The sequence below is a fragment of the Mus musculus genome, chromosome X, assembly GCF_000001635.26.
Source record: "Mus musculus strain C57BL/6J chromosome X, GRCm38.p6 C57BL/6J".
Lineage (NCBI taxonomy): Eukaryota > Metazoa > Chordata > Mammalia > Rodentia > Muridae > Mus > Mus musculus.
In genome coordinates this window covers 94,339,150-94,366,978 of record NC_000086.7, presented here as the reverse complement: position 1 = coordinate 94,366,978, position 27,829 = coordinate 94,339,150, and the positions used below count along the sequence as shown (strand labels likewise).

General features: G+C 41.7%; 1 protein-coding gene across 10 annotated transcripts; it reads left to right on the top strand.

Moving 5' to 3' along the window:
• Window positions 1-69: 69 nt before the first annotated feature.
• Fam90a1b (family with sequence similarity 90, member A1B) lies at window positions 70-27,076 on the top strand. Of its 10 annotated transcripts, NM_001362881.1 has the most exons (10): window positions 202-348; window positions 1,236-1,320; window positions 2,389-2,524; window positions 5,234-5,330; window positions 7,439-7,533; window positions 7,889-8,000; window positions 18,772-18,903; window positions 22,028-22,257; window positions 25,136-25,292; window positions 26,909-27,076. In NM_001362881.1, the coding sequence occupies exons 3-10, from the start codon at window positions 2,409-2,411 to the stop codon at window positions 27,074-27,076; spliced, it is 1,107 nt and encodes a 368-aa protein (NP_001349810.1). In that variant the 5' UTR covers window positions 202-348; window positions 1,236-1,320; window positions 2,389-2,408. The 10 variants fall into 10 exon arrangements, with proteins under 10 accessions (XP_030107330.1, XP_030107327.1, XP_030107329.1 ...); XM_030251470.1 differs by lacking the exons at window positions 2,389-2,524; window positions 7,439-7,533; window positions 18,772-18,903; ... (1 more) ...; window positions 25,136-25,292; window positions 26,909-27,076 and adding an exon at window positions 9,632-11,931 and having other exon boundaries at window positions 70-274; XM_030251467.1 differs by lacking the exons at window positions 2,389-2,524; window positions 7,439-7,533; window positions 18,772-18,903; ... (1 more) ...; window positions 25,136-25,292; window positions 26,909-27,076 and adding an exon at window positions 9,632-11,931 and having other exon boundaries at window positions 70-274; window positions 1,123-1,320.
• Window positions 27,077-27,829: the final 753 nt, after the last annotated feature.

Here is a 27,829-nt window from a genome sequence, read left to right as displayed (position 1 = left end):
GTGTCGCGTTGCTTAGCAACCGAGAGGCGCGCGCGGGAACCTAACAAATTCAAACCCCGCCTCCTAGACAGTCCTGCCTCCTTGCAGGCTGTTGCTAGGCGGCAAAAGGCTGCAGGTCCGTGTGGGCGGCCGCACGCTGTGGTGAGAAGAAGGCGGTTCTCTGGCTCCCTGCCGCGCCGGGGACTGGCTTTCGCCTCCACTGCCAGGCTCCGGCTGCGAGGGTTGAGAATCCTGCACGCTGAGGCAGCCAGGCGGTGGCGCCCGACGGACGAGGGTAAACTGCACCAGTCTCTTAGGGAGAAGCAGCGGATCGACCCGACCTTGGGGCATCGATTTACCTCATAAAAGGTTTTTCCCTTAAAGAATTTACCTTGCGCTGAACGGTCCTTAAGTTTTACGTTTAAACTAAATGTAACATGTCGCTTACTTGTGAAAAAATGACCGGTACCGGTGTTTTTCTTTTTAAAGTACTAAAGTGTAAATCTGACAATCAAATATTGGTCCCATTTAATACTTGTAGACGTAAAATGGCAGTATTTGGCTATTTGCGAGAAAAACTGGCGTTGTCGCTGGTTTAATAATTTCATTTTTTCCACCCAAGTCTATGGGCACAATTGTCACGGCCGAGCGTCCAAGGCTGTGAAAAATCTAAGGCTAGGATTCAACTCCAGGTAGGCTGCCTCTTGAAATCTCAGCGCTAGCCTCAGGGAACACTAGCGGGTCCGATAAAGACGGCGTATTTCATATTTCGTTTCTGTCCTAATTCGACAGAAAATGGAAGAAGCCCTGTGGGCGGGCGTCCTGGAGATGCGGAGATTTTTTCAGTGTAAGGTCACTTGTCCTTTTACCCAGAGACTGATTGGGACACACCTGTCCTTAAGGAAATTAGGGGGGTTTTTATTCGCTGAGGGAGAGAGAGAGAGAGAGAGAGAGAGAGAGAGAGAGAGAGAGAGAGAGAGAGAGAGAGAGAGAGAGAGAGAGAGAAGGAAAAGGCGCGCCGCGCGTCTGGGACAAGCTGGAGCGCTTCGGTAAGAAGTTAGGTTTGTCGTAGTATGTAGTATCGGAGCTTTAGTTCAGTGATTTGTGGTCAAAGTTTTTTGGTTTTTTTTTTTTTTTTTAAAGCGGGACTTTGCGGTGTTCGAAAGTTTCAGGGAGGAGAAAGCCCTAGAGCTCAGCCTACTGCCGGACCAACTTCCAAATGTTACGAGCGGCTTTTTTTTCCCCCTTCTCAACAGAATTGTGTGTTCCGAGCCATCTCCATCTCCAGACCCTGAGGAGAAATACTGAATAGACTCGGAAGGCTCTGTCTGCATCAGTAAGGTAACATCTTAGAAGTGGGAAGCATGGTGATGATAAGTTACAGCCAAAGCGCTTGCTTAATGCCAGGAGTTGCGGGGGTATGTGAACTAGGAAAAGAAGGAAATGACAATTTCACCTTCACTAAACTCTAACTGAACTTTAGCATTTAAGTACGGTGTAGGCAACAAACCTTAGTATTAGCAGTACTTGCGAGTGTCGCCAATAGAAAGCAGGTATTTTCAAACCATTTACAGTCACAGCAGCTAACTAAAAATATCACTTATGCTCATTACTACAAAAGTACAATCGTTATTAAATTTTTATTTTATGCATAAAGAAGACACGTGTTACTGAAATTTCCTTTTAAAAGGTATTTTGAAGATATGAGTAAGAATTTGGGGAGCTTCATCCAGACGGGAATGTAATACTTAAAAGAGTAAAAACTTTTTGGTAGAATCAGTAATCTCTTACGTACTGATCAAAACACCAAAGGGGGACGGAACCACGGAGAGGTTAAGCAATTTGATTAGTCTCACAAGTGTTCAGTAAAAAATGGACCAAAAAAAAATCTTTAGAAAATGTGTAAAATTCTCCACTCAGAAAAATATCCCCTGCCAGTAAGGAGTTTGTGAGGAAAATGACCAATCCTGAATTATTGCTCCAAAAAGCTAACTTCAAGAGCCAGGTGTGGTGGTGATCATCTGTAATCCCAGTGTACATGGGGTGTTGGGGCAGGAGGTTTAGCTTCAAGCTACTGTCTGCTACAGATTGAATTTGAGACCAGCCTAAGCTACGTGGGACCCTGTGTCCCAAAAAGACAAGTTAACTTCAGTGCTACAGTGACTAGAAGGAGAAAGATGGGCAAAAGGGAGACGGATTAGGAGGTTATGGAGAGGTCCAGTCTTTCTGACATAGCATGTGGTATTTCAGTATGGAAAGGGTACAAACTGGACACAACACTAAAAGCACACTGCTTTCTTCTTAAAGGGATTCAAAACTTTACACAACAATCATAGGACATTTGAGTCTAGTCCAAATATAAGAACGTGAGGATTATAACCTTAAAAGCTTAATGTTATGTGTGTTCAGATTATTTCTTTGTAGGGAAAATGGAAAAGTCCTCAAATACAACAGGTTCTGGTGGTCCAAAATCAGATAGTCAGCTCCCAGAAAAGCTCCGCAGGACATTCTCTGCTCGTGCTGCAAAGATAAAGGCAAGAAAAGCGTAAGAAGCCATCCTTTTGCCTTCTGTTGTAATTCCACAACTAGACAAATAACGAACTTACCCACCTTCTTTGTTTATTTGTTTGTTTTGGTTTTTTTGTGTTGTTTGTGTGTTTGTTTTCTTAATGTGTAAATTAAAATTGAGGGGTTTTTTCTTTTTTTCTTATTTATTTACTTCCCAAACGCTACCTCCCCCTCCTGGTCCCCCCATCCCAGAGCCCCTTCTCCCATTCCCCCTCCCCTTCTCCTCTGAGAGGGTGGGCCCCACCCAGGGTTTCTCTCCACCCTGGAGCATCAAGTCTCTGCAGGGTTAGGCTCACTCTCTCCCACTGAGGCTGGATCAAGGCAGCCCTCAGTCTCTGAGAGGCCTGAGGGTACAGGCATCTTAACTCTGTTGGTCTTCCTGTGGAATTCCTATCCCCCTTCAGGGCCTTTAAACCTTCACCCAACTCACCCACAAGAATCCCTGACCTCTGTCTGTTTCGGTCAGCTGCTCTCAGAAGACAGTTATGCTAAGTTCCTGTCGATCCATAAGCATGCTTTCCCAAATTTTGGTATTTTTTTAATTACCTTTGAGTTGAATATTATGACCTTAGAATTTTGTAACTTATTAAAGCATGTTAACACATCTACTTGCTAATACTACAACCTTCTTAAGCAGTTTTATTATTACACATTATAAGTGAGAAAGAAGGGCTGGAGAAATGGCTTGGTGATTAGGAGCTACTTCCTAAGGACCACAGTTCTGTTTTCAGGACCCGTGTTAGGTGGTTCACAACCTCCTGATTCCAGCTCCACAGGATGCAGCACTCCTGGCCTCTGCGGGAACCCGCACTCATACACACATACCCATATGCAGGCACACACATACACATAATTAGAATATTTTTTAAATATGTTTTTAAAAGCAACTGAGAAGTTACGTGACTTACAGAAAGGTAAACCAGATAATAAGTCCCTATCAGCTAAAATTCAAAAGGTTTACTCCTGAAGTTTGGGGGATTTGAGGGGTGTTGTTGTTTGATTGTTTGTTTGTTTGTTGTTTTTGTTTTGTTTTTGAGACAGAGTGTCTCTTTTTGTGTCCCTGGCCAGCCTGGAACTGACAGAGATTTGCTTGCCTCCGTTTTAGGTACCGGGACTAAAGGCATGCACCACAATGCCTTTTCTAATTTTTTAATGTGTGTATGTTATATATGCATGTGACAACTTTGGATGTCATCTTCAGGAATGCCATTCAACTTCTTTGAGACAAACAAGCTCTCTCATTGGCCTAGAGTTTGCCAGTTAGGCTAGGCTGGCCAGCAAGCTCCAAGCATCCTTCCGCCTCTACCTCCCTAGCACTGGAATTGCAAGTACATGCCACCATGCCAGGCATTTTTATGTGAGCTCTAGAAATCAAACTCAAGTCCTCATGCTTGCATGCTAAGCTTTTGCCAACTAAGCTATTTCCCAGCTTGCTCACCTTATTTTTTCGAGGAAGGATTCTTCATTGGACTGGAATTCACTAAACGGGTTGTCTGACTTGCCTAGGAGCCTCAGGGATCCACATGCCTCCACTTCCCAAGTGCTAGGATTACGAATATTTTTGAACACATCTTTTTATATGGGTTCAGGCTGTCAAACTCGGGTTCTCATTCTTTACCCACAAAGCTATTTTATCAGCCCCATAATTTTTTGAAGATTTATTTATTTTATGTATATGAGTACACTGTAGCTGTCTTCAGACACACCAAAAAAGGACATTGGATCCCATTACAGATGGTTGTGAGCCACCATGTAGTTGCTGGGAATTGAACTCCGGACCTCTGGATGAGTAATCAGTGCTCTTAACCTCTGAGCCATCTCTCCAACCCCCCAACCCCCATAAATGTTTTTAGAAAGTAGAATTTCCTTCTCACACCTTCTATTTATTCACATTCTCTCTTTCTCCCTCCCTTTCCCTTCTGTCTTCCCTCTTCCTCCTAAGTAGTAAGAATTAAATCCCAGGATCTCTGACTAAGGAGATTCTTAGTAGAGTTGTTATATATATGTACAAAATCTTTGGTTCAATTCCCATCACCACATAAAACCAGGTATGGTAGAGTCCCAGCACTAAGAAGTTAGAAGCAGCAGGATCAGACATTTAAGGTCATCCTCAGCTGCATATTCAGCTCTTTAAAGCCAGCAGAGGTTACATGAGACACTGTCTCAGAGGCAGAAGGCAGGAGAGGGGAGAGACGGAGAAGGAGTGAGGAACAGGGGGGGGATGAAGTGGAGATAAGTGAGAATGAAGTGGGTGAGTGTGTGTGTGTGTGTGTGTGTGTGTGTGTGTGTGTGTGTGTGTCTTACACAGACCAGGACCACATTCCCTCAGCCCAAAGTCACTGTGTAGTCAAGCTGGTCTTAAACTCTTGATCCTCCTGCCTCTGCATGCTTAAGTGCAGGGATTATATAAGAATGTGCCACCAAGCCAGGCTTCAATTAATTATGGATCTTGATAAACTTTTAGGTGTTTTTGTTTTCATCTCAAGGGAAATATTACTTATTCCATATCCTCATTCTGATTAGAGACCACAAAGGACCAGTTCCAATTACTCCACGCGAGTGTTCCTCATTAGGTCAATCTTAGTAATGGGGAAGTGTGAGAGGATGTAAAAAACGAGAGTTGTCTAGGATTTCAGGAAAATAAAAACTACTTCATAAATAACTAATCTCTTTTTCCTCTTAAAAGTAATAGAGAGACTTCAGCAGCAAAAATACAGAGAGCCTGGTACATTTATGTGGACAAATCATTGTTTAAACTCCTAAAACACACAGTTTGTGCAGCGGTATGTATTTTTTTTCCTCTGACAGAAGTTACTCCTTAATTAGTTAAAAGGCCAGTTAATTAAAGATAAAACAGATAACCCTCTTTATCTCTGACTTGGATATAATAATATTATATGTTATATAAAGTTCTAAAGTTGCTTATTTTTGTAATCTCAAATGAATATTTCTGGTCTTTTTATTTTTATATTTATTTGTATATACTTTATTTGTATGGATGTTTTGCCTTCGTGTGTATCTCTGCTCCATGGCATACAATGCCTGTGGAGACCAGAAGAGGGAATTAGATCCCCTGGAACTGGAGCGAGAGGCAGTTGCAATGTGGGCACTAGGAATCCCACCTGGGTCCTCTGGAAGATCAGTCAGTACGATGGACTGCTGAGCCATCTCTCCAGCCCTGCCTTCTGGGTTTATTTTTAATGTGAATGAGTAATAACTATTTTTCTGAAATTAGTGCACTGTTGTATTTCCATTTTTGAATTTGTGTCCTTATTTGAACATAGGAGATAGTGATCTTCTACCAAAAAAAAAAAAACCCTCTAGATTAAGAACTGGAGGTTTAGCTCAGTGGCAGAATGTGTATTCAACACGTGTTTGATCTGGGTTTGATCGCCAATACTACAAAAAAAAAATCCTTGAAATTAAAAATGCACTTTGCTTTTACCCAGTAGTTTCACTTATTTTAAGGGTTTATTAATTTACTATGTGTATTTGTATGAGCCTGAGTGAATTTATGTGCACCATATGTGTACAAGAGCCTGCAGAAGGAAAAAGAGAATATAAGATCCCCTAGAACTGAAGTTACAAGCAATTGTGAGCCACCATGTGGATGCTGGGAAGCAAACTAAGGTCCTCTGCCAAAGGTGGACATGCTCTTAACCACTGAGCATCTCTCCAGCCCGGCAGTTTCCTTCTAAGAGTGCATTCTAGAGTACAATTCCATTGTAGCCTTGATTCATAAACACAAGTAAATGTCTCTGTCTTTATGCGTAAATCTTGCAATATTAACAATATTCCACAATAGAAAGACAACCAAGAGAGCTTGTTAGTGAAAAGGGCAAGTCAGAACAGTACAAGGAATATAATCCTATTTGAATACAAACAATAAACAGATGCCTATCCTCTTTCCCCACCAAAACCAAAATAAAACAGAAACCCCTCTGGTATGAGAATAGTCACGTTAGAGGAATTTTAGCAGTCCTGAATAAGTCCGAGCAATATATCTACTTTTTAAACTGTCTTACCCACAGACCTATTTGTGTTATCATACAAAACTCAGTTTTAATTATCATGTTACTGCTTTCCTCAGAATTCTAGGCTCTTAGTAAACAAATGAAGTTAATTAGTTATTTTTTATATCTTTGTTCGATGCTTCAAATTAATACTTCACATTAAAATGCTTAATCTTATTAAAATCCCATCATTGTATATGTTATGGAATTATCACTGGCATAAAATTGAATAGGGTCATTTAAGGAAAAGAATGGAAATTTTAGTCAAACAGATCTAAGTTTGAGACCTAGCTCTTCCTCATTTATAAAATGAGAGTGATACTATTCTAATTGTGTTGTCATTATGATTAAATGAGTGTATATATATATATATATATATATATACATATACATATATGTGTGTATATATGATACCACCATACTACATGATAAATAATATGTGTTTAAAAGCTAGTCACTTAATACCATTATTATCCCTGTATTCATTCAACATTAAACACTTGCTAAGTTTCTTGTCTGTTTAGGTACTGTATTAAATACTAGGGATATAATAAAGAATAAAGATATTGTCTGTAACTTCATGGTGCTTATAATTCAGTTGGAGACACAGAAAAGTTTATATATAAAGACAATAGACTGTGGGAAAGTATTGTCATAGGGAAAAAACAGTGCATGTGATCTCAAAAGGGATAGATACTCAAATTTGGAGAACCATGAGTTAAAATAACTGACTCAATCCTGCATGATGACAATTAGAGGAGTGGGGGTAGAAATACTCCTGTGCAGACCCCTGAGACCACTGTCCTGTTCACTCTGCTCCCACTCTTATCATCAGTCAGTGACCTCTGAGCAGTTTACAGTGCCATCGTTTATTGCAGGAATATTGTGTGGCACATGAACTACTGAAGAAAGTAAGCCCCACAGAGGCTGCACTTTTGAAAGATCCTAGCATGAAGTGTAAAGTCAGATTCAGGTAATATGGCTATGCTAATTTATTTCACAGGAGAAATAATAGAATGATTTTTTAATCCTGACTATTTCTCAGGACAAATTTCAAAGGGAAGTGTTTTACAACACTTGTAATATAAAAAGGCTAAGTTCCCATAAAGTATCACCCCCATCTTGTTCATAAGTATGAGCATAGTTGTGACTTTCACCTTTGGATCCATTTCTTTGCTAGATTTTTATATGTTCTTTATATGCCCTGTATTTGAAAAATGCATGTAGGTAATACAGTTGAATTAAGTGCAACTGTATTGCGTACACGAGGAAGAAGCAATGGGGTACCCCAGTTGATACTGCATAACTTTTTTTTATCTTTATTTCAGATTCAGTGGTGAAACATTTCCACCTTGCATCGTGTTTAAAATTTTTCTAAAAAGTGATAGCCGTGGCTTTACGTATTTCAGCGGGAAAAATTTACTAAAGCCGTCAAGTAAGGTGATGCCTCATGACGTGTGTTTTCTATTATTATTGCTTCTTGACATCTATGTAATACCTAAATTGCATGCCAAGTATATAGGCAACATTATTTTGCCATTAGTCAGCCCACCGAACAGGTAACTGTTTCCTAAGCACCATGCTTCAAAGTGTCTCCACTAAAATAAATTTGAAGTTTATTACTTATATAAAGCTACACGCACATACGCACACACACACAAAATCTATCAGTTTTCTTTGCGTTAAAATTTTAAGTTCTGCAGAATGTTGGGTGCAATTTCATTTGTTTCAATGGAATTTTGTTTTTCCTTTGATTCCATAGTGGACCTAGAAAATATGTGCTGGATATTGGTACTGAAAAAGGTACTTTTAAGTTGAGTGTGGTGGCACAACTCTGCAATCCTCATACTTTGGCAGGAAGCGTCATTGCTTGAGGCCAGCCTATGCTACATAGTAGAGCCCTTTCTGAAAGAAAGAAGAGCTGGGGAGGAGGAAGAGAACTTTCAAAATAGTTCTTTTGGATGGGAGTTCTCATAGTATCTTAACAGTTCGGGAATTCTCGCCAGAACTGTGTCTGGCCTATGAGTCACCTGGGGAGCTTGTCACACTGCTGCCTCTACTTTTAACAGCAAAGGTCTACAAAAGAGCTTTTAATCCTTCGGCCCTTGCTCTGAGTATAAGAGAGTTTAAAAGGTGGATATAGTCATTTTAGCCATTAATAGAGATATTATTCTAGGCTGCTTGTGTAACTTTGTGGTAGGACATTTCCTTAGAATATATTATGCCATACATTCAATCCCAAGCAATGCAAAAGAAAAGAAAAAAAACCTTTGAGAGATATGTTACACAAAAAGCATGGCCTACCTGAAATCACAAGTGTGTTCTAGAGAGAAGACTGCACAGGCCGGCAACTTCTGATTTGATTCGGCAAGTGCAGCATTTAGTCTCTTAGAAAAGTAACTGACAGGGCTGCTTTGCTTTTTGTTTTCAAGCAATATCAGGGGAAAAAAACCCTCCACAAATGTAGCAAATGGACTACAGGTTCTCATTATGTATTATGGTATGGTGTTTCAAAAACATTAATATTTATCTATTATAAAAATTGGAATCCGATGGTGAAGTATATATTGGTTTATTGAAACAGGGTTTCTCTGTGTAGCTCTAGCTGTCCTGTAACTTGCTCTTTAGACCAGGCTGGCCTCTCAGAGATCTGCCTGCTTCTGGCTCCTGAGTGCTGGGATTAAAGGTGTGTACTGCCATGCTCGGCTTGAGAAGTATATTTTCATCTTCCTCTTGAGGGATAAATTAATATCATTATCATATTCATTTTCAGAATAAGCTGAGGTTGGTTCTATAAGATACCATCTATTGCTTCTATTCTAAAGTTATATAGTCAGGCTTTTCCAGGAACTGAGATTCTCCTGGGTTAGTTCCACCATCCCTAATGTGCTTAGGCTTTAAGAAGTTCAGAAGGAAGAAGTCACTAGAAAACACTATTTATACATTAAAATTCATTAAAACATTGCAAAATAACTTCATTCTTTTTTTGTTTATTTATGAAGTAACTGTTAGAGGGGGGAGAAAATAGCCCAGTAATATAAAAAAGAAAATGTGACTTCCCTTTTCTCCAGCATCCTGAAAGCTTCATCACTTGTCTTGCTGGGTCTCCATCATCCACGTCTCTGAGAACCTGCTAACAAACAAGAGGAAGACAACTGGATCTTAGGAAATCCCAATTCAACACATAGATCCTTTTATGGACACTTCGTCTGACAAAAACATGGAAAGTCAGAGTGCAGAGAACCAGAAAGAGCCAGCTGCTCAGAGACGCCCCCCACCAGAAGAGAATCCCAGGGTGAAATGCAGAGACTGTGGGGCCTTTGGGCACACTGTAAGAAGCAGAAAGTGTCCTATCAAGTGTTGGGATGGGGCCAAGGCACCATTACCCTTGGGAGTAAAGAAGGAAAAGGAGAACCGGGACCCAAAGAAGAAGCCGCAGAATCCCCAGAGTCCTGAGCCAGAGACTGAAGCAGAGAGAGAAGAGAGAGAAAGACTAGAGAAGAGGAAGAAGGCTCTCGTGCTCAGATTTCCCAAGAAACCCCCAGAGAAGAAGCCACCGAGTTGGAAGGACACGACACATTCTGGTGACTATCTGAGGCGCCCGAGCAGACCAGCATTCATCTGTATAAACAGGAAATTATTCCTGAGCGATACTCAGGATAGTATGCAAGCAGACGAGAAATCTGATGGCCAGCCGTACCATACAGCACCTTCTACAGAAGACACTGATATTATCTTTCCTCTTGAGGAAGAAAAATGTCAGACCTGGGATGTCCTTAGCGAGCCAAAAACAGCATCTGGGCACAGTGATGAAGACCCAGCTGTCGGTGAGAATCCAACAGACCAAAGCATAGAGTATTGCTTCTATCCGGTTCCAGAGGATACCTTCCAAGTGCAGGAAATGGACTGCATGCTTAACATGCAGTCAGAAGACCAGCACACTGATGAAGACAAACATTCCCACCTGTATTCTGCAGCACATACAGATAGCCAGGATGCTCAAGATGCTGAACTCAGCTTCAAGGTAACCGGTGAAGTCCATACCCAGGTTATCCAAAATTCTACAAAGAGATTTCGACTAAGCTTCTACCAAACTCCCAAGAAGAGCACCAAAAGGCCTATGTTGGATGCTTCCCATCCTGTGCCATGTTGTAGTACCAGCAGTGTTGAACCAACAGGATTACCTGAAGGGGCCAATGTTGAACAGCAGCCTCCACACAACACAGCTCTCCTGAATTTCACTCAGCCTTACACTGAGTTCCATCATCCACTGGCTAGCCACGTTCCAGTGCAACCCCTCCGAATGGTCTTCACTAGACTGAAAAATGACTGCTGGAGCTCCAAGATCTTGGAAACTTCCTCGTACTATATTTCTAAGAAGAAAATAACTCCTGGTAAGATTTCGCTCTTCCTGAAGAGGTCTGGGGGACCGTCTTCCTGGGTCCCTCGTAAGTAACATTGCAACCTCCTCCCTCCTTTGAGGAGAGTAAAAGAGAAGACCACTTGAAAAGAGAGACTGCCTCAGGGGGACTTGTGGAAGCCGGTTGTGTAGAGGGGAGGAGAGCAGAGAAAGCTGACTGGGCCAGTTGAACCAGGTCCTTTGCACAGTGAGGCCTGGGAACAGGCAAGATACTATCTATCAGGTAGATGCTTACTATTCAGATCACACAAACTAGCCTCCAACGGAGCTTACGGGAGGGAAACAGTAAGGAGTTTTACATGACATGAAGTCTGAGAATTCTAGTTGGCATGTACGTGTGCTTGCTTACTCGCACCTTAGTAGAAAACAGGCCTTTATCTGCTTGGCAGTCGAATACCTGCACTGGTGGAAAGTCTGAATGATCTCTGCGACCTACATCTTCACAGAAGGTCGCTCTTGTGGGTAAAAGCCATAGTGAAGAAAGTTCTTTTGCACTTACAGATGTTCTTCTTTAATGAACTTTAAATACGTTTAAAAAATGTTTCAGTGTTGATAAAGTTCTATAAACTATGCCAAAGAAAAAAGAAAATGTACCTTATGCCTTTTCTAATGTGACACAGCTGTCACTCTCATGAAGTAACCAGCCCTAACAGTTCCTGCTGTTGCCTTCATTCGCCCTGTGGAATGAGATTTTATAATTCTTTTGTTCTTATTAAGATGTTATCACACCATTCAGCCTTTTTCAGTGGACACTACAATGTTCTTTTAATGAACAGAACATACTCAACTTGAAGAGAACAGTTTGGACTGCCCTTGTCCCTTTCATTCCTTTTCAAAACATATGTGACTAATATGTAAATTTATAGTTGAAAGAAAACTTGAAATGGTGGTGGGATTTTTCTCCTTTTGAGTTTACGTTTTTAATCTTTGAATAAAAGTTTATTCGGCAAACTGGTCTGTTTACTTATTTTTTCTGTTTGTTTCTTTTCTTTTGGTCTGTTTGTTTGGGACGGTCTCTCTGTGCAGCCGTGACTGTTCTGGATCTCACAAAGTAGACTAGGCTGGCCTTGAACTCCCAGAGACGCCTGCCTCTCCCTCCAGAGCTCTGGGACTAAAGGCATCCACCACTACACCTAACCCTTCTTGAACTTCTGATTGCCCTGCCTCCACCCCCAAAGCGTTAAGATTACAGGTGTGCGGACACATGTGGTTTATGGGGATCAAACTCAGGGCTTCATGTACACTGGGTAAGCGCTGTACCAACTGAGCTGCATTCCTAGCCTTAAGTCTGCTTCTATTATTTTATTATGCATATGGGTGGTTTTGTCTGCATGTATGTCTGTATGCCACAAGTGTGTCTGGTGCTGGAGTCAGTCAGAGGAAGGTGTCAGGTCCCCTGGAACTGGAATTAGAAATGGGGGCGAGTCATTGTGTGAATGCTGGGAACAGAACACTCTGTAAGAGAAGTCAGCGCTCTTAACTGCTGAGCCAACTTTCCAGCCCCTCAATTGTTTCTTTATAGAAGAAGGTCAGTTTTAGTTTGTTCAGATGCTTAGTCTAACTTTACTTATCTTTGAAAATATTCTAATGTGTGTGGAATGGATGGTTGTTCCCGCATACCTGTACACCACGTGCATGCCTTCCTGGTAACTGGGGAGGCCAGAAGAGGGCATGGATCCCCTGGAACTGGAATTGCAGACAACCATCGTGAGTTACCAGGTGGGTGATGGGAATTGAACTCGGGTCTCCTAGAGGAGCAGCCCAGTGCTCATAACTGCTGAGCCCGCTCTCCAGCTTCTCTAATTCTGTGTATAAAGAAGGAGGAATTTAGCTCATTTGCTCCATCATCCCCCTCCATATTTTCATTTCTTGTTGCAATTCCTTATCATTTTCCAGCTCTCATGAATTCACAAAAACAAAAACCAAAGCAAGTGAAAGGAAAGGATAAAACAGAAAGTTAGACAATTTTTATTACCCAATTTCAAGACTTTAAAGCTACAGGAATTAAAGCATTATAATGGTGGCATAAAGACAGATGTAGAATCCACTAGGAAAAAAAGAGAAACACATCTATATATAACCAATATTTCCTCCAAAGGTGCCAACGCAGGTCAAATGGTTCTAGAGTAGTGGTTCTCAGCCTTCCTAATGCTGTGACCCTTTAATATAGTTCCTCATGTGGTGACCTCCAACCATAAGATTATTTCCCACTGCTACTTCATAAGTGTCATTTTGCTACTCTTATGGACTGTAATGTTCTGGTGGTCTTAAGTGACACCTGTGAAATGGTCATTCAAACCCCAAAGGGATCATGACCTACAAGTTGAGTACTGTTGTTTTAGTGCAATAGAATAATGATGGGGGGGACGGTGAGTGATCTCATTTCATTTCCCACTTTGACAATCTTTTCTCAGCATTGATACTTTACAAGAGAATTGTTGTTATTGTTGGTCCACCGGAAAATTGACTAAAGTCTTGCTACCCAAAGCGTGTGCAGCCTGCACATTGGCATCCACTGGACCATTTAATAATTCAGAACCTAGAGACTGAAGAGATGGCTGAGCAGTCAAAAGTGTGTACTACTCTTGTAGAGGACACACGTTTGGTTCTCAGCACCCTATCAGGTGGCTCACAAACACGTGTAACTCCAGCTTCAGGGGAGCTTGTGTCCTCTCTGGCCTCCTCAGGCACCTGCAATGCATGTGCACACATGTACACACAAGAATATAAGTAAGTATTTTTTTAAAGAAAGACAAAAGCCATGGTCCTACTTCAGACCTCCTAGCCCTGTATCTACCTTTTAGCAACTCCTCAGGTGATCCCTGACACCACATCATTTGTAAGGGCTTCCCTATAAAGCCTCCTACTCTGGCCTGGAGCACCGCTGGGTAACTGACACTTTTTTTTTTCATGTCTGACTTTAATGTGCCTGCATGATAATGATGTTTAAAGGAGACATATCTCACATAAGTTATTACACTTACAGGCTACAAAAGGATCCCGTAGTTCCAACTGACAAGCCTGAACTGTTAACATCCAGCAATTGTTATTTTATATTGAAAACTTCCTATCCCTTTAAACTTCATTCATATAAGAAAAACAATAGCTACCCTTGTTGTTTAATTATTCTGTCTCTCCCTCTCCCCTTCCTCTCCCCCTCTCCTCTCTTCTCTCTCTGTCTCCCCACTCCCCCCTCTTGTTTTTCCCCCTCTCTGTCTCAAGTCTCATATATACTAGGCTAGCCTTAAACTCTTTATGCAGCTGGTCTTGGGCTTGTGGTGTACACCACCATATCTGATTTGTACAGTAAGTTCTGGGGATCAAATCCAGGGCTTCCTGCACACTAGGCAAGCACTCTGTCACCTTGCTATGCTGTCAGTCCTACTTAATCACTTTGTGATGGGGGAGTACAAAAGCTGTGGGTTGAATTTCTCATTCATCCGTATCTTGATTTTTGAAACAGGATCTCTCTGAACCTGGAGTTCACCAATTTACCTAATCAGGCTAGCCAGTGAGATCCAGGGATCTGTCCATCTCAGTCTCACAGAACTGGGATTTCAGATGTATGCTACTACAATGCCCAGTTCCTACGTGGGTACTGACGATCAGAACACAGGTCCTCACGTGTATGCAGCAAGCACCTTACCAACTGAGCCATCTCTTCAGCCCCTCTGGCCCTACTCAATCAACTATAATCTTGGATGTGCATTATTTCACATAATTCCTGTAAAACTATTCTGTATATGAAAGCAGAAAGTAAACTAATGGGGAAGTAGGATGGGGATCATTGAGAGTAGAAGTAGCATGTCTAGATATGCTCTAATGCCTAATAATGGAAAAATAAAATCACACATTAAAAAATAAAAAACCAAGTAACTAGCTTAAAACCTTACAACTAGAGAGTAAAGGAACTAAGGCCAAAGTCCATGTTCTTAACCACTCCTGAGGTCAGGGACAACACTCACTGCACATGGCCCTTCCTCTTCACTATGATGAGAAATAGTATTCCCACTTTGTCTGTGAATTTGAAGGGACTTGGAGACACGTAAGTGAGAGTTGAATGCTCATCTATTTCTGCCATACTGCGTACATTTTCAAGGCTGAAGCAATCCCAGCAGTTATTGGACTTTTAATTTATTCTGTATCTGCACATACAGATACAGAATAAGTGAATTCCAAACCAAGTGTAAAGGCACCACTTCTTGCTACTTCCATAAGTGGGAGTTTCCAGCAAGAATGAGCAACTGGACTATGTGAGGCAGATATCTGACAAAGAACTATTAGGCAGCACTCATTTTTCCCCCAAACACCCCTATGTTTGTTTGAATGAAAATGTTCCCAATAAGCTTGCATATTTGAACACTTGGTCCATGATTCACAGTTGCTATTGGAGATATGGTCTCTTAGCTTCTTGCTCTGGCCACCTGCTGCTGTCTCTGCCCTCCTATTATGGACTCACCTTCAGGAGCTGTAAGCCAGAATAAACTCTTCCATAAGTTGCTTTTGGTCATGATTTCATAGCAATAGGAAAGTTACTAATAGAGCCTCTCAAAAACAAGCAGAGGGTTTGTCCTATGCTTCTAGGCGTGGTTTTCTTTGGCCACAGGACTAGAGTAGAACCAATACAACGGAGGCAATATATGAATAGGAAAACTGAGTGTAGGAGAGATCGGTAGTAGTGGCTGAGTGGGGCATTGGAAGGAAGGAACTGATAATAAATACCTTTCTAGGTAATCTGAGCTAAGGTAAAATAGAATTATCCCCACAGAAATACCTACATGGTCTAATACTTCTTCAGGGTGTAATGATTTGTTTTTACCTTAGGTATGGCTGAGCTGGCTCAAAACCCACTGGACATTGTAACAAAGTATAAAAGAGAGATGCATCATTGTCTGCCCCGCCACTCAGGGAGGCATGACTTGGGAGTTTGGACTGCCGCTTACCCCACACTGGAGTTGGGCGCTTTGGGAAGCCTCAGGGACACCGCTCCAGGGGTGGGGGAGCGAGTCTGAGGTCCCAGGACAGCCGGATCTGGCTTGGGAGGACCTCGGGGCCTACTGGGAGGCTGGGGCCATCTGGTTCTCAGGCTCTTGGATACCCAGGCACCGCAGGCTGAAGATTGGAGTGCCCCCCTCCCCGCTGCAGGCTGAATCTAGACGGGGCAGAAGGGAAAAGGGGGAGAGCTCTGGCTGAGTCTAGCAGGAATAGAGTCCTTGGTTTGTTTGGCAGGTGGCTGGCTTGGCTTGGTAGAGGCCATGGCTGGGAGTGCTGAGAGGCCTCCTGTGGGAGATTAGAATGGCTCTTCAGGCAAAGACCTGTTCCATTGCTCCCCACGGAGGATCCCGATGAAAAGAGACAGTCCATGGTTTTAAGGCACTTATTGTCATAGTGGAGGGTGATGATGCGTAAAACTGTACCCTCTTTTCTCAGGATGGGCCTGAGGTTAAATACCTTTTGCAGGGAAGAGTGTCTGGGAAGGGGAGTTTATTGGCTAAGCCCTTCAGACTTAGGTGCCTCATTAAAAATGGAGATCTGTCTTGAGGCTATGTGACCTGTGGTCAAGTCCTCTACGTGTGGAGGGGCTTGGGGCGTTGCCCTTACATGACTGATGGCCACAGATCTATGGAGGACTGCGGCCTTGTGTCAGGAGCTTAGTGTCTGGGAACCAGGCTGTTCCTCAGGGTCACTGGGGTTTCCAGCCTTAGCTCAACCAGGAACCAGGCTGCCTTTCATGGTACTACAAATGTCATCTTTTCTTCAGGTGCATAATGAGCAAAGAAACTGGTGAAATAAAAAGTAAAAAGAATCCACCCTTGGGAAAGCTAATATTTTCATTAAACTGTTCACTTCGGTGCATTAATAATAAAATATGACCACTAAAATATTTTCTTCCTATTTCATTTTCCATGGACATCACCAAAGCTTTGGAATTCAAGTCAAAATTTAAAAGGACTATTCTAGATAATAAAAAGGGAAATTAGAGAAGAAAATATGTGAAAGCAAGCTATTGTGTTGTGTTTTTTTTAAAAAAAAAAGATAACAGGGGCTCTGGGTTTTGATCCTGCCCAGGGAATCTGTTATGGCCTCCTCAGTGTTAACACGGTTTCTGCACTTTGGCAAATAGCACCTTCTAAGGTACACAGGGAAAGGACTGATCTGAAATAGAAAGAGATTTGAATTTTCTGCTTTGCCAGTCTCCCTCCACATAAGCAGACCCTTTGTGTCCTGAAGCACAGGTCCAGATTATAAATAGGTGTTAGGCAATTCAGCACAGCTGTTATCAGAAGGATAGATATATGTGGGAGGAGTCAGTATGATGAGAGCCAAGACAAAGAATTTAAGCCTCTGTTTTCTGTGATTTTTCTCTCACTGGTCTCACAGACACTTTCTTTGAATGTAAACTGTTGACAGTTTAGAAAGAAGGGGAAATCCGTTATTTGTTTTTCTTTGGCTACTGAAAATGAAGTCTAAAGGAAAGGAAAGTGTAAGTGACTGGACACACTTCCATTTGGAAGCCATGGGTTAATGAACAGAAAAGAGTGTGGGTTCCAGAGATCTTTTATTTCTGGTTCCTAGGGCACCCTCTTTAATCACCAGGTAAGTTTTCACTGACAGCACAAATGAGTGTATGGTGTTCTTTTTGTTTTTAAAAAGAAAAAAATTAACCAAAATCTTGGGGCTGGAGAGATAGCCATCTCAATAGCAATTGAGAGCACTGACTGCTCTTCCAACAGACCCAGGGTCAATTCCCAGCACCCACATGGTGGCTCACAGCCATCTATAATTCCAGTTCCAGGGGACCTGACACCATCACACAGACATATATGCAGCCAAAACACTAATGCACATAAAATAGAAATAAATACATTTTTAAAATATCTTTAAAAGATGCTCCAGGCTTGAGAGAAAGCTTAGTAGTTCAGAGCACACACTGTTGTGGGAAGGACTCTAGTTCGGTTCTCAGCACCTACATCAGGCAGCTTGTGATTGACTGGAACACCGACTCCAGGAGACTTGACACCCTCCTCTGGCCTCCTTGGTCACATGCACAAAGTCACATATATATACCCATGATCAAATGTAAAAATATTTTTAAGATTAAAAAAATTGTGTTGTACTAATATATTGCCTGCATGTGTGTATGTGCACCACATGTGTGCAGTGCCCACAGAGATCAGAGGAGGGCTTCAGATTCCCCTGCAACTGGAGTAACAGATGGTTACAAGCGGTCATGTGAAGGTTCTTTTTATTTTAAAAAATAAAAAAAAAAGCTATGGTAATCTCAACTATACCTGTAGTTATATTTTAAAACTACACATCAATAGCTATGGGAACAAGTATCAAATGGTTTAAAAATCCATGCATAAACCAGACACAGAGGTCCATGCTTATAATCCCAGCACTTAAAAGGTAGAAGCAAGAAGGCAAGAAATTTAAGCTCATCTTTAACTTCACAGCAAGTTCAAGGCCAGCCTGGGTTACATGAGACTCTGTCTCAAAATAAATCCATATACAGCTGAGCATGGTGGCTCATGCCCCCAACATTTAGAGCTGAGCTAGGACTAGCTCACTACTAAGTTTCTGGCCAATCTGGGGTACAGAGTGACACCTTAACTCCTTCCCCTACATTCCCAAAAACAGCTATATGATTTCCTTTTTGTAATGTAGCCTTTCTATTAATAGCAAGATAATAAAAGACAGGAACAATTTTTGCTACATTTGTCAGAAAATATACAAAATATGTGCCGATGCTTAACAATATATTATTTTTTAAATCTACTTTCTTTATAGGCAGTGGCTGATGCTTATAAGATAATGGGGGAAAGGAAATTTTATCAACAAATTATGCAAGATGAATATATTTTCCAGAAGTTCAAAATAGCTGATCATATGGATGTTGTCACAGTGCAAGATTACATGCAAGTAAGGAGTTTATATATAAATGTTGAAAATTCAAACAAAAAGTTTTCCTGACCTCCAACGAAATAGAATCATACTTTTAAAAATCGTGATTAAAATACACACAACATAAATTTTAACATTTGGGGGTCTAGAGAGATGGCTCAAAGATCAAGAGTGTTTGCTGTGGTTCCAGATGATCCGAGTTCAGATCTCAGCACCTAAATCAAGCAGTTCACAACCACCTGTAACACTAGCCTCAAAGGATCCAATGCCCTCTTCTGGCCTGCGAAGGTACAGCACACACACACACACACACACAGTCTCTCTCTAAATGAACAAAATGTATTTTTTAAGCTAATAAGTGAAAAACTACCTCTGGTTTCAGGAGAAAGAAAGAATTAGAAAGCATTAAGTGCTCTGTTCAAAGGCTCTTGATAGTCCAGGGGAAATGGTGGTTGTTCAGTTTAAGGCTATGTGTCTACAAATGCAAGGACAGTGGGCCTGGGTGACAGGGAGAGAAGCTGAAGGAATCTGTCTGGCATGATTCTGAAATTTCTGGTTTGCATAGCTGGACAGAGCAATACTGAACTGGGGAATTTATGCTCCATACCCAAGTAGTAGTAGTAGTAGTAGTAATAAAAATAATAATAGTAAATGCTTCTGAAATACTACAGTTTTTCTCCTAACAATCCATAGAGGCAATCAATGAAGAAATGAAAGTTGTCAATAATCTGATTCCTAATGTAATAATAATATATGTGCCTGTAGCCTCTTCATTTGGGTAACTCACTTTGACATATGACATAGTGCCGTATTATTATTATTATTATTATTATTATTATTTCTTTCTCCTGCAACCAGAGGTAGTTTTTCAACACTGGATCTTGAACCCAGGCATGATAGGCAAGCACTCAACCCCTAAGCTATGTCCCTAGCCACATACAAAGCAAACTGAATAATCGGTGGAGAAAATTGGTTGGCACATTAAAAACAGCTGGATATGCTGGCATTTAATGTAAACTCAGCATTCAGAAAGTTGAAGCAAAGAGGATTTCAAATTTGAGGCCAGCCTTGGTTACACAGTGAGCTTCTAAGCAGCCCTGAGTTACACAGCAAGATCCAGTCTCAAAGCCTAAATAAAGGCAAATATTAAAAGCTCGCTTATAATAGAAATGAAAAACATTTAGTACAGTATTATTTAAAATATTTAGAAACACTGAGAGTGAAAGTTTTATTTCTTTGTAAAAACTAGTCAACCGGGAAGCCACTAAAAACCAACGCGTTGGATACTTTAGTGGGGGAAGCATCTGTATGTGAATCTCAGCAAAGCTGTGAGTACAGCAGATGCGCAAGTGTGGCTTGATCTACACTTGTGTTCAATACCTAGCAGAGTCAAAACAAAGAAAATCCACGGGGAACAAAAGCAAAATCAAGAATGATATGAGACCTCTTTGATAGCTCAGACCTATATATAATCTTAGATGTTTGGGAAGGTGAGAGGGGTCAGTTCAAAGGATCCAAGTTCAAAGCTTGCTGAGGTACAGAATAATTGCAAGGCCAACCTAGGAAACTTAGCAGGACTATATCAAACTAAAAAACAAACTTTAAAGGTTGAAGGGTAGAGCACTATCCTAAAATGCACAAGACCCTGAGTTCCACCCTCAGGTTACCAACTACCAGAAGAGCACTTGGAAGAATATTTGCCGTCTGTTCTCCTGTAAGTAGCAATAGAGACCAACTGTCTTGCAGCATTTTCAACAGCTCTCACACCCCTAAGTTTGAATCAGTTGCTGACATTTCAGTCTTCATGTTTGATATGATGCGGAATATGTTAGACTTCTCACAATGTGAAGACTTTTCTGCCAGTGTCACTTCATTCTTCTTGTCACAGCCACTTATGTTAGTAAGTTCACCTTCACCATGTCCCTCTAGCTACACAGTTGTAGTCTCTTGAACAGTGGCAGCTTTTCATGGCCCGGTAGTGTTTCCGCTACAACTCACTTCACATTGAGTTCTGATTTCGCTTCCAGCGGTTCCACATTTGGTACTTTTGCTGGCCAAGGATGTATTTAAAAAAAAAAGACTTATTTTTATTTTAGTCATGTGCATGGGGTAAGATTGTATGCACATGTGCAAAGGTGTCCACAGAGACCAGAAGATGGCATTGGATCCCCTGGACCTGGAGTTCTGGGTGGTTGTAAACCAACTGCCATAAGTGTGATGAACCTAGCTCAGGTGTTCTGCAAGAGCAGAATGTATTCTTAACTGCTGAGCCATCTCTCCCGCCCCTGGTCGCCTCTTTTGAGTATCATTTTAAAAATATGTCACATGGGTTCATCATTGTGAGACAAAGGCACACAACTACATATCTGCTGTCTGTATGTGAACTCATTAAGGGATTCACAGTGACCAAGCACCGACAGATTTTTATAGACAGGACATGACTTGTCATTAAATATGACTACCCACGTGTCACTAATGTAGTAGACTATGAATTGAAGATCTAGCTGCAGAGTCTGTGCTTTAGTCAAAGGCTTGCAGTTATACTGTGAGAACTGGAATTGTCTTGTCTCTTGTTGAGAGACTGGTACTACTCAACACGATGGTGGCAACCAACATTCTGCCTCACAGAATGGGGTAAGTGTGCATGCTTGTATGTGTGCATTCGAGTGCACATGGAAGTTTGAGAGTATGTAGTAGACCCTAAAGTCCTCCTGCCTAGCACTGTAGCACCTCATTCCCTATCCGTACCTCTCCAACACACATTTATAACATTAAATTGGATATACAAACTGTGGGTGTATTTAAATTGCTTACTTGATATTTTAAATTGGAAAAAAAGTAAAGTAAGATTGCAAAAAAAAATTACAAATAAATATGATGAAGTTCTCCTCTTAGCACCAGAGAAGAACTCATCATTTGTAAAATAGCATTGCCAGTGTTTATGCTTAGATAAACAGTTAGTGAGTGTGGTGTTGTGTGAACTGAAACTGCGCTGGCCTGGGTCCTGCCTTCGAGTAAGGGAGTTAAGATGAACTCAGGTAACAGAAAGGTCTGGTTGGAATGAAAGTCATGGGAGAGAGCTGTTGATAGAGTTTGGAGGTGAACACCAATGACTGATCACTGTGCATTTTTTTCCATATAGTTCTGCAGTCTTACAGATGAGACCCCTGCATCTTCTGGTGGCAAGAATAACTACTGGCGAAGACTAAATCTTAGTAACATTCCCAGGACAATGATGATGTATGACATAGTTGATTACGCAGAGTCTGGAGTAATCTCAGACCGTTTACAAAAAGAAAAGAAGTATTTGTTGCAGAAACCACGAACAGAAGAGATGCGTTTGCACCAGCTAGATATTGTTTCTAAAGTTAGGTAAAAGACCATTTTTCTTGAGGTTACAACCCTAAAAGCATTCTGATACATAGTCCACTAAAGGTGATCATAAGGCATATGGGAAAACGTAAACTTGGGAAGATTGTCCCAAACATATGCCACTTTGTAAGTAAAATACTAACAAAAAGGTACCGAGGTGATCATTTGTACCACCAGACTGGCACCACAGGGTGACAAGAGGCTGCCCTGACACTTGTAAAAACAGTAGAGTAGTAAAGGGTACCGGCTGGCCACTCTTTAACTCGAGTAGGTGGTAGACACAAAGATAGAAGAGAAGCCTCAGGCCAGCATGGCCGCCTATCAAGAGGCAATGCAGCCTGGCAAGAAGTAAGAGACATCCGAACTCAGAAAGTGGTGGACACAGCAGAGTGTGCCTCTCTGGGGAGAGGGGTCTTCGTGTAACTGTTAATATTTTTGTTTTCATAAATACAGCCAAAAGGGTTTCTCTTTCCTCCCAGTCAGTGCAGGGCTGAAGGCTTTCTCCTTCCCATTAAAAGCCGTTAATCATGCACTCACTTGCCTGGTCCCTGTTGCTTAGAATCAATTGCATATAAATTATGGTGGCACTCTTTTCTTCTTTACCAGTAGCAAGCAAACCAATTTGTATTTTGAAAAGCCATGTCGTGTTAGGATCTGAAATGACAGGAACAGAATGTGATTGTTCCAATTAGACTCCTTTTACATTCCATTACTAAGACTCACCCAGCACATCTTATCTACAAATGAAGCTGGCTTTCTTAAGAAAAAGAAAGTGGTGGACTTGTTGGTAATATATTTCCACACATATGCTTGCAGTGAGAAATATTCCTTTAGGCGGCAAAGAAGACACTGGCAAACATACTGACAAGTCTCAGGAGTGGGGATGAAAGGTGCTGACTCAGCAACATAATTTAACTCCTTTAGTTAGTTAGTTAGTTAGTTAGTTAGTTAGTTAGTTAGTTAGTTTTTTGAGACAGGGTTTCTCTGTATAGCTCTGGCTGCCCTGGAACTCACTTTGTAGACCAGGCTGGCCTCGAACTCAGAAATCCGCCTGCCTCTGCCTCCCGAGTGCTGGGATTAAAGGCGTGCGCCACCACACCCGGCTTAACTCCTTTATTTTACAGTCAAGATATTCACTTCCCAAACAGATTCTGGTCCAAGACACAGCCTGTCATCATGAAATAGATTTTCTCTAATTCATACATATGAGCATTGAGTATAGAACTTAACCCTATTACCACCAAGGTCAAATAAGTGATATCATTTTCCTCACTTCCGTATATAACCTTAAGTTGCCTGCTATTTGGATTCATGCTACTGGTTATCCAAGAATGAGTTATTTAGGACCCAACCAGCTAACTAATTTTTAAATCAACTGAAGAAGGAAAGTATTTTCATAATACCATGTTTAGTTAAGTCCCTAGTCTGGGATCTCCCAGAAGGAAACCAGGAATTGAGTTGGAGCGCTTTATTTGGGAGGTGATTCCAGGACCCACTGAGGTGTAGGGCAGTGAAATAGAAAGGTAGGCAACCCAGACTGTGTATTAGCAAGCCAGTTACCACTGGAGCTACCTGGAGCTTTGTCCTCCCTGAGAATTTTAGAGCCAGTGTAGAGCATGCAACTCAAGAGTTATCCCACTGGATACACTAATACCCAGCAGCCACTGGCTAAGTGTTGGTGATCAGGGGTAGTATTCTCAGATGCTTTTAACCTTCTCTGCACATGGAATCTTGTTCTGAAAGAGAGTTCTAAGGATGGATGAATGATACAGATGCTGGCAGTTAGATATTGGACTGATCTGTCCTGTGATAGTAAAGCCGAGGGGACTACGGCATGCATGATACGAGCTATATCAGATCCTAACACTGATTTAATAACATAGCTTTCACTAGACTAAAGAGAGGGCTCAGTGGACAAAGTGATGATTCCAGAAGCATGAGAATTAGAGTTCAGGTCCCCAGAACCCATGTAAAAAGCCAGGAAGGTGAGCCAGGCAGTGGTGGCACAAGTCTTGAATCCCAGGACTCAGGACTCAGAGACAGGCAGATTCCTGTGAGTCCAAGGCCAGCCTGATCTGCACAGTTAGGTTCTAGGACATACAGGGTTATGTAGAGACCTTTTCTCAAAAAGTTGAAAAAAGATTTTTAAAGAAGCTTGCTTTCTCAACTGTTATGAAATGTAAATTCAGGTGTTAGTTATGGTGTTAAAAAATATGCTGGACACCAAATCCAGACACTATTGCAGATTTCAAGAAACGTTTGCTGACAGGAGCCTGATATAGCTGTCCCCTGAGAGGCTCTGCCAGTGCCTGACCAATACAGATGTAGATGCTCGCAGCCATCCATCGGACTGAGCACAAGGACCCCAATGGAGGAGTTAGGGGAAGGACTGAAGGAGCTGGAGGGCCCTTATCTGGCATCAATGGGAGGAAAGGCCCTTGGTCCTGTGAAGGCTTGATGCCCTACTGTAGAGGAATGCTAGGGTGGTGAGGTGGGAGTGGGTAGGTGGGTGGGGGAGCACCCTCATAGAAGCAGGGGTGTTGGGATAGGGGGTTTACAGAGGGGAAACCGGGAAAGGAGATAACATTTGAAATGTAAACAAATAAGATAACAAAAAAACAAAATCATGCTGGAGGCTTGCCTCTGTGAGGTTGAGGCCAGCCTAGGCAACATAGTGAGATCCTGTCTCAAAAAAAATTTTCAAGCGGCCACTCCACAGTGTTGTCCAGGAAGGCTGGAACATGTCAGTAAAAACTGGCATTCAGTGCTGCTCTACATACTATGTGTGCTAGACAATTCATTACAGTTTACAATTTGCCTCATGTTTAAATCTTATTTTGTGGGGTTCTTTTCTGTCTCCAACACAAATGTCTTGTAGGTATCCAACCATTACAACAATCCGTCCCTTTTACCAGCCCTGGGAACAGAAAAGGGAAATGAAGCATCTGGGGCGTCGATCCAAGAAGGCACAAAAGAGGGTTGAAAAAATGAAAAAAGCCTATAAGGAAAGTAAAGAAGAGAAGGCTTCCTCCCAGGTAACTACAAGTTTGACAAGCAGTGAATTTTCCTTCGTTATTATCGACAGTTTTCAAAACTGCCTAGAAGGGTTTTTTTTCTTTTGCACAAGGAAATACAAGTTCAAAGGTGAAACACTTTTGGCATACTATATCTAAATAGTATGAAGCTAATTTCAGTCTACTAACATCCATCTTTTTATTATCATCATCATCATCATCATCATCATCATCATTATTGTTGTTGTTGTTAATTATGTTTTTACACAGGGTTTCACTATATATCCCTCAGTCTGGCTTTGAATTCACAGAGATCCACCTGCCTCTACCTCCTGAGTGCTGGGATTAAAAATGTGTGCCACCACCACACCCAGCTACATTTTGGGTTCTTAAGCATCCAGGATGGTAGCACACACTTTCTAGTATTAAGAAGGCAGACGCAAGAAGATCATAAGTTCCAGGCAAGCTGGATTATATTATTAAGCTCAAAGTCAACCTGAGTTGCATAGCAAAACCTTGTGTCAAAAGGGGGTGGGGGAGAAGAAGGTGGCCTGAAGAAATGGCTGAGTGTTCAGGACCGCTGGCCTCTTCTCAAGGACTCTGAGTCAATTCCTGTACCCACACTGTGGCTCCCAGCTAGCTTTGACTCCAGTCCCAGGGGATCTGACATCCTATTCTGGCCACTAAGGTCACTGCATGCACATGGTGCACAGACATACATGCAGACCAAACAGCCATAAACATAAAATTAAAATGAAGGTTAAAACTTTTTTAAAGAATAGAATTCTTACACAGTATGGGTAGATACTCTATTAAGAAACTGCTGTTAGGCTTCCACATCAGCACATCTGGCAGGGGCGGGGCGGCTTGTTCCACATGTTCAACCCACCACACCTCTGCTAATCCTTTTCTCAGAATGATAGCCAGCTGGTGTGTGTGCACTCAAAACTAAAGCAGAACCTCACTCAGCTATATTCCTACTTGAGACGAGGTCTTTACTGGGTTACTCAAGGTGGCTTCTCCTAGGCTCAAGTGATAGTCTTGCTTCAGCATCCCGAGTAGCTAGAGCTATGAACTTCTAGTTAACCACAGAAAGTTATGCTATGTAAAATCTGTCTCTGTACTTCCACATTTTAGGGATATTTATAATGAACATGTTTTGATACACTACTTTGTAATTTTAAAATATTCTGCTGGGCTGCGGAGATTCTCAGCAAGAACAGGCACTTGTTGACAAACCTTATGACCTGAGTTTGATCCCAGACACTGTAGACATAGAGAACCAACTCCCAAAAAGTTTGTTTCTGACCATCACACTTCTGCCATGGTACTTACATATTTTCACACACACACACACACAGAGAGAGAGAGAGAGAGACAGACAGACAGACAGACAGACAGACAGACAGAGACAGAGAGAGAGAGACAGAGAGACAGAGAGACAGAGAGACAGAGAGACAGAGAGACAGACAAAGAGACAGAGAGAGAAGATAAATCACACAGTAGATAAATATATTAAAAATATTCTTAATTCTGCTATAAATTTTTGGAGGGTGAAGCTAAGTAAAAATAGAAAATAAAAATACAAAGTAGTAAAAGCCAAGTATGAGACGCTCTACATTTGTAACTCCATCTAGGAACCACCAGCAAGCAGAACACAAATAAAGAAGAAGGTCATCTTCTACACTCCATCTTTTGAAATTTTGAAAGTTGAAGAACTGATAGACACCGACCTGGAAAGTGAAGAAAGAGAATTATTCGCCTGGTATCAAGACCTCTATGTTAAACATTCTTCGTTATTTTGAAATACTAATTGACCAAGAGCAAAAGTTGTTTGACAGTATTGTTGTCTGTCTATAAATAAAGAGCAATCAGCTACAAAGAAGTCTTTGGTATACTTTCTTAATCAGTTGCATGATGCATTTGTGAGCTCTTTTGCATTACTGTAGGTGGGAATGGTTTTTAACCTGACTTGATTACTTCCGTTAGATGCCCTGGAACTAGTAATGTACAGTTTTGTTCAAGAGAGGAGAAGAAAATTAATCCCAAAGCATTTGATTCAAAAAAAAATTGACCAGGTCATGCTTAGCATGAATGTTTGAATTCACAGGGTGAAGGGCTAGTCTTTTTTTTTTTTTTTCCTTTTTTCTGGATATTTTCTTTATTTCCATTTCAAATGTTCTCCCCTTTCCAGGTCTCCCCCCGCCCCCGAAACTCCCTGTCCCATCCCCCTCCCCCTGCCTCTATGAGGGTGCTCACCCACCCACCTACCCACTCCTGCCTTCTCACCCTGGCATTCCCCTACACTGGGGCATCAAACCCTTCACAAGCCCAAGGACCTCTCCTCCCACTGGTGTCCAACAAGGCCATCCTCTGTCACATATGCGGCCGGAGCCATGGGTCCATTCATGTGTACTCTTTGGTTGATGGCCCAGTCCCTGGGAGCTCTGGGGGATCTGGCCGGTTGACACTGCTGCTCCCCCCATGGGGCTGCAAACCCCCTCAGCTCCTTCAGTGCCTTCTCCATCTCCTCCATCAGGGACCTCCAGCTCAGTCCA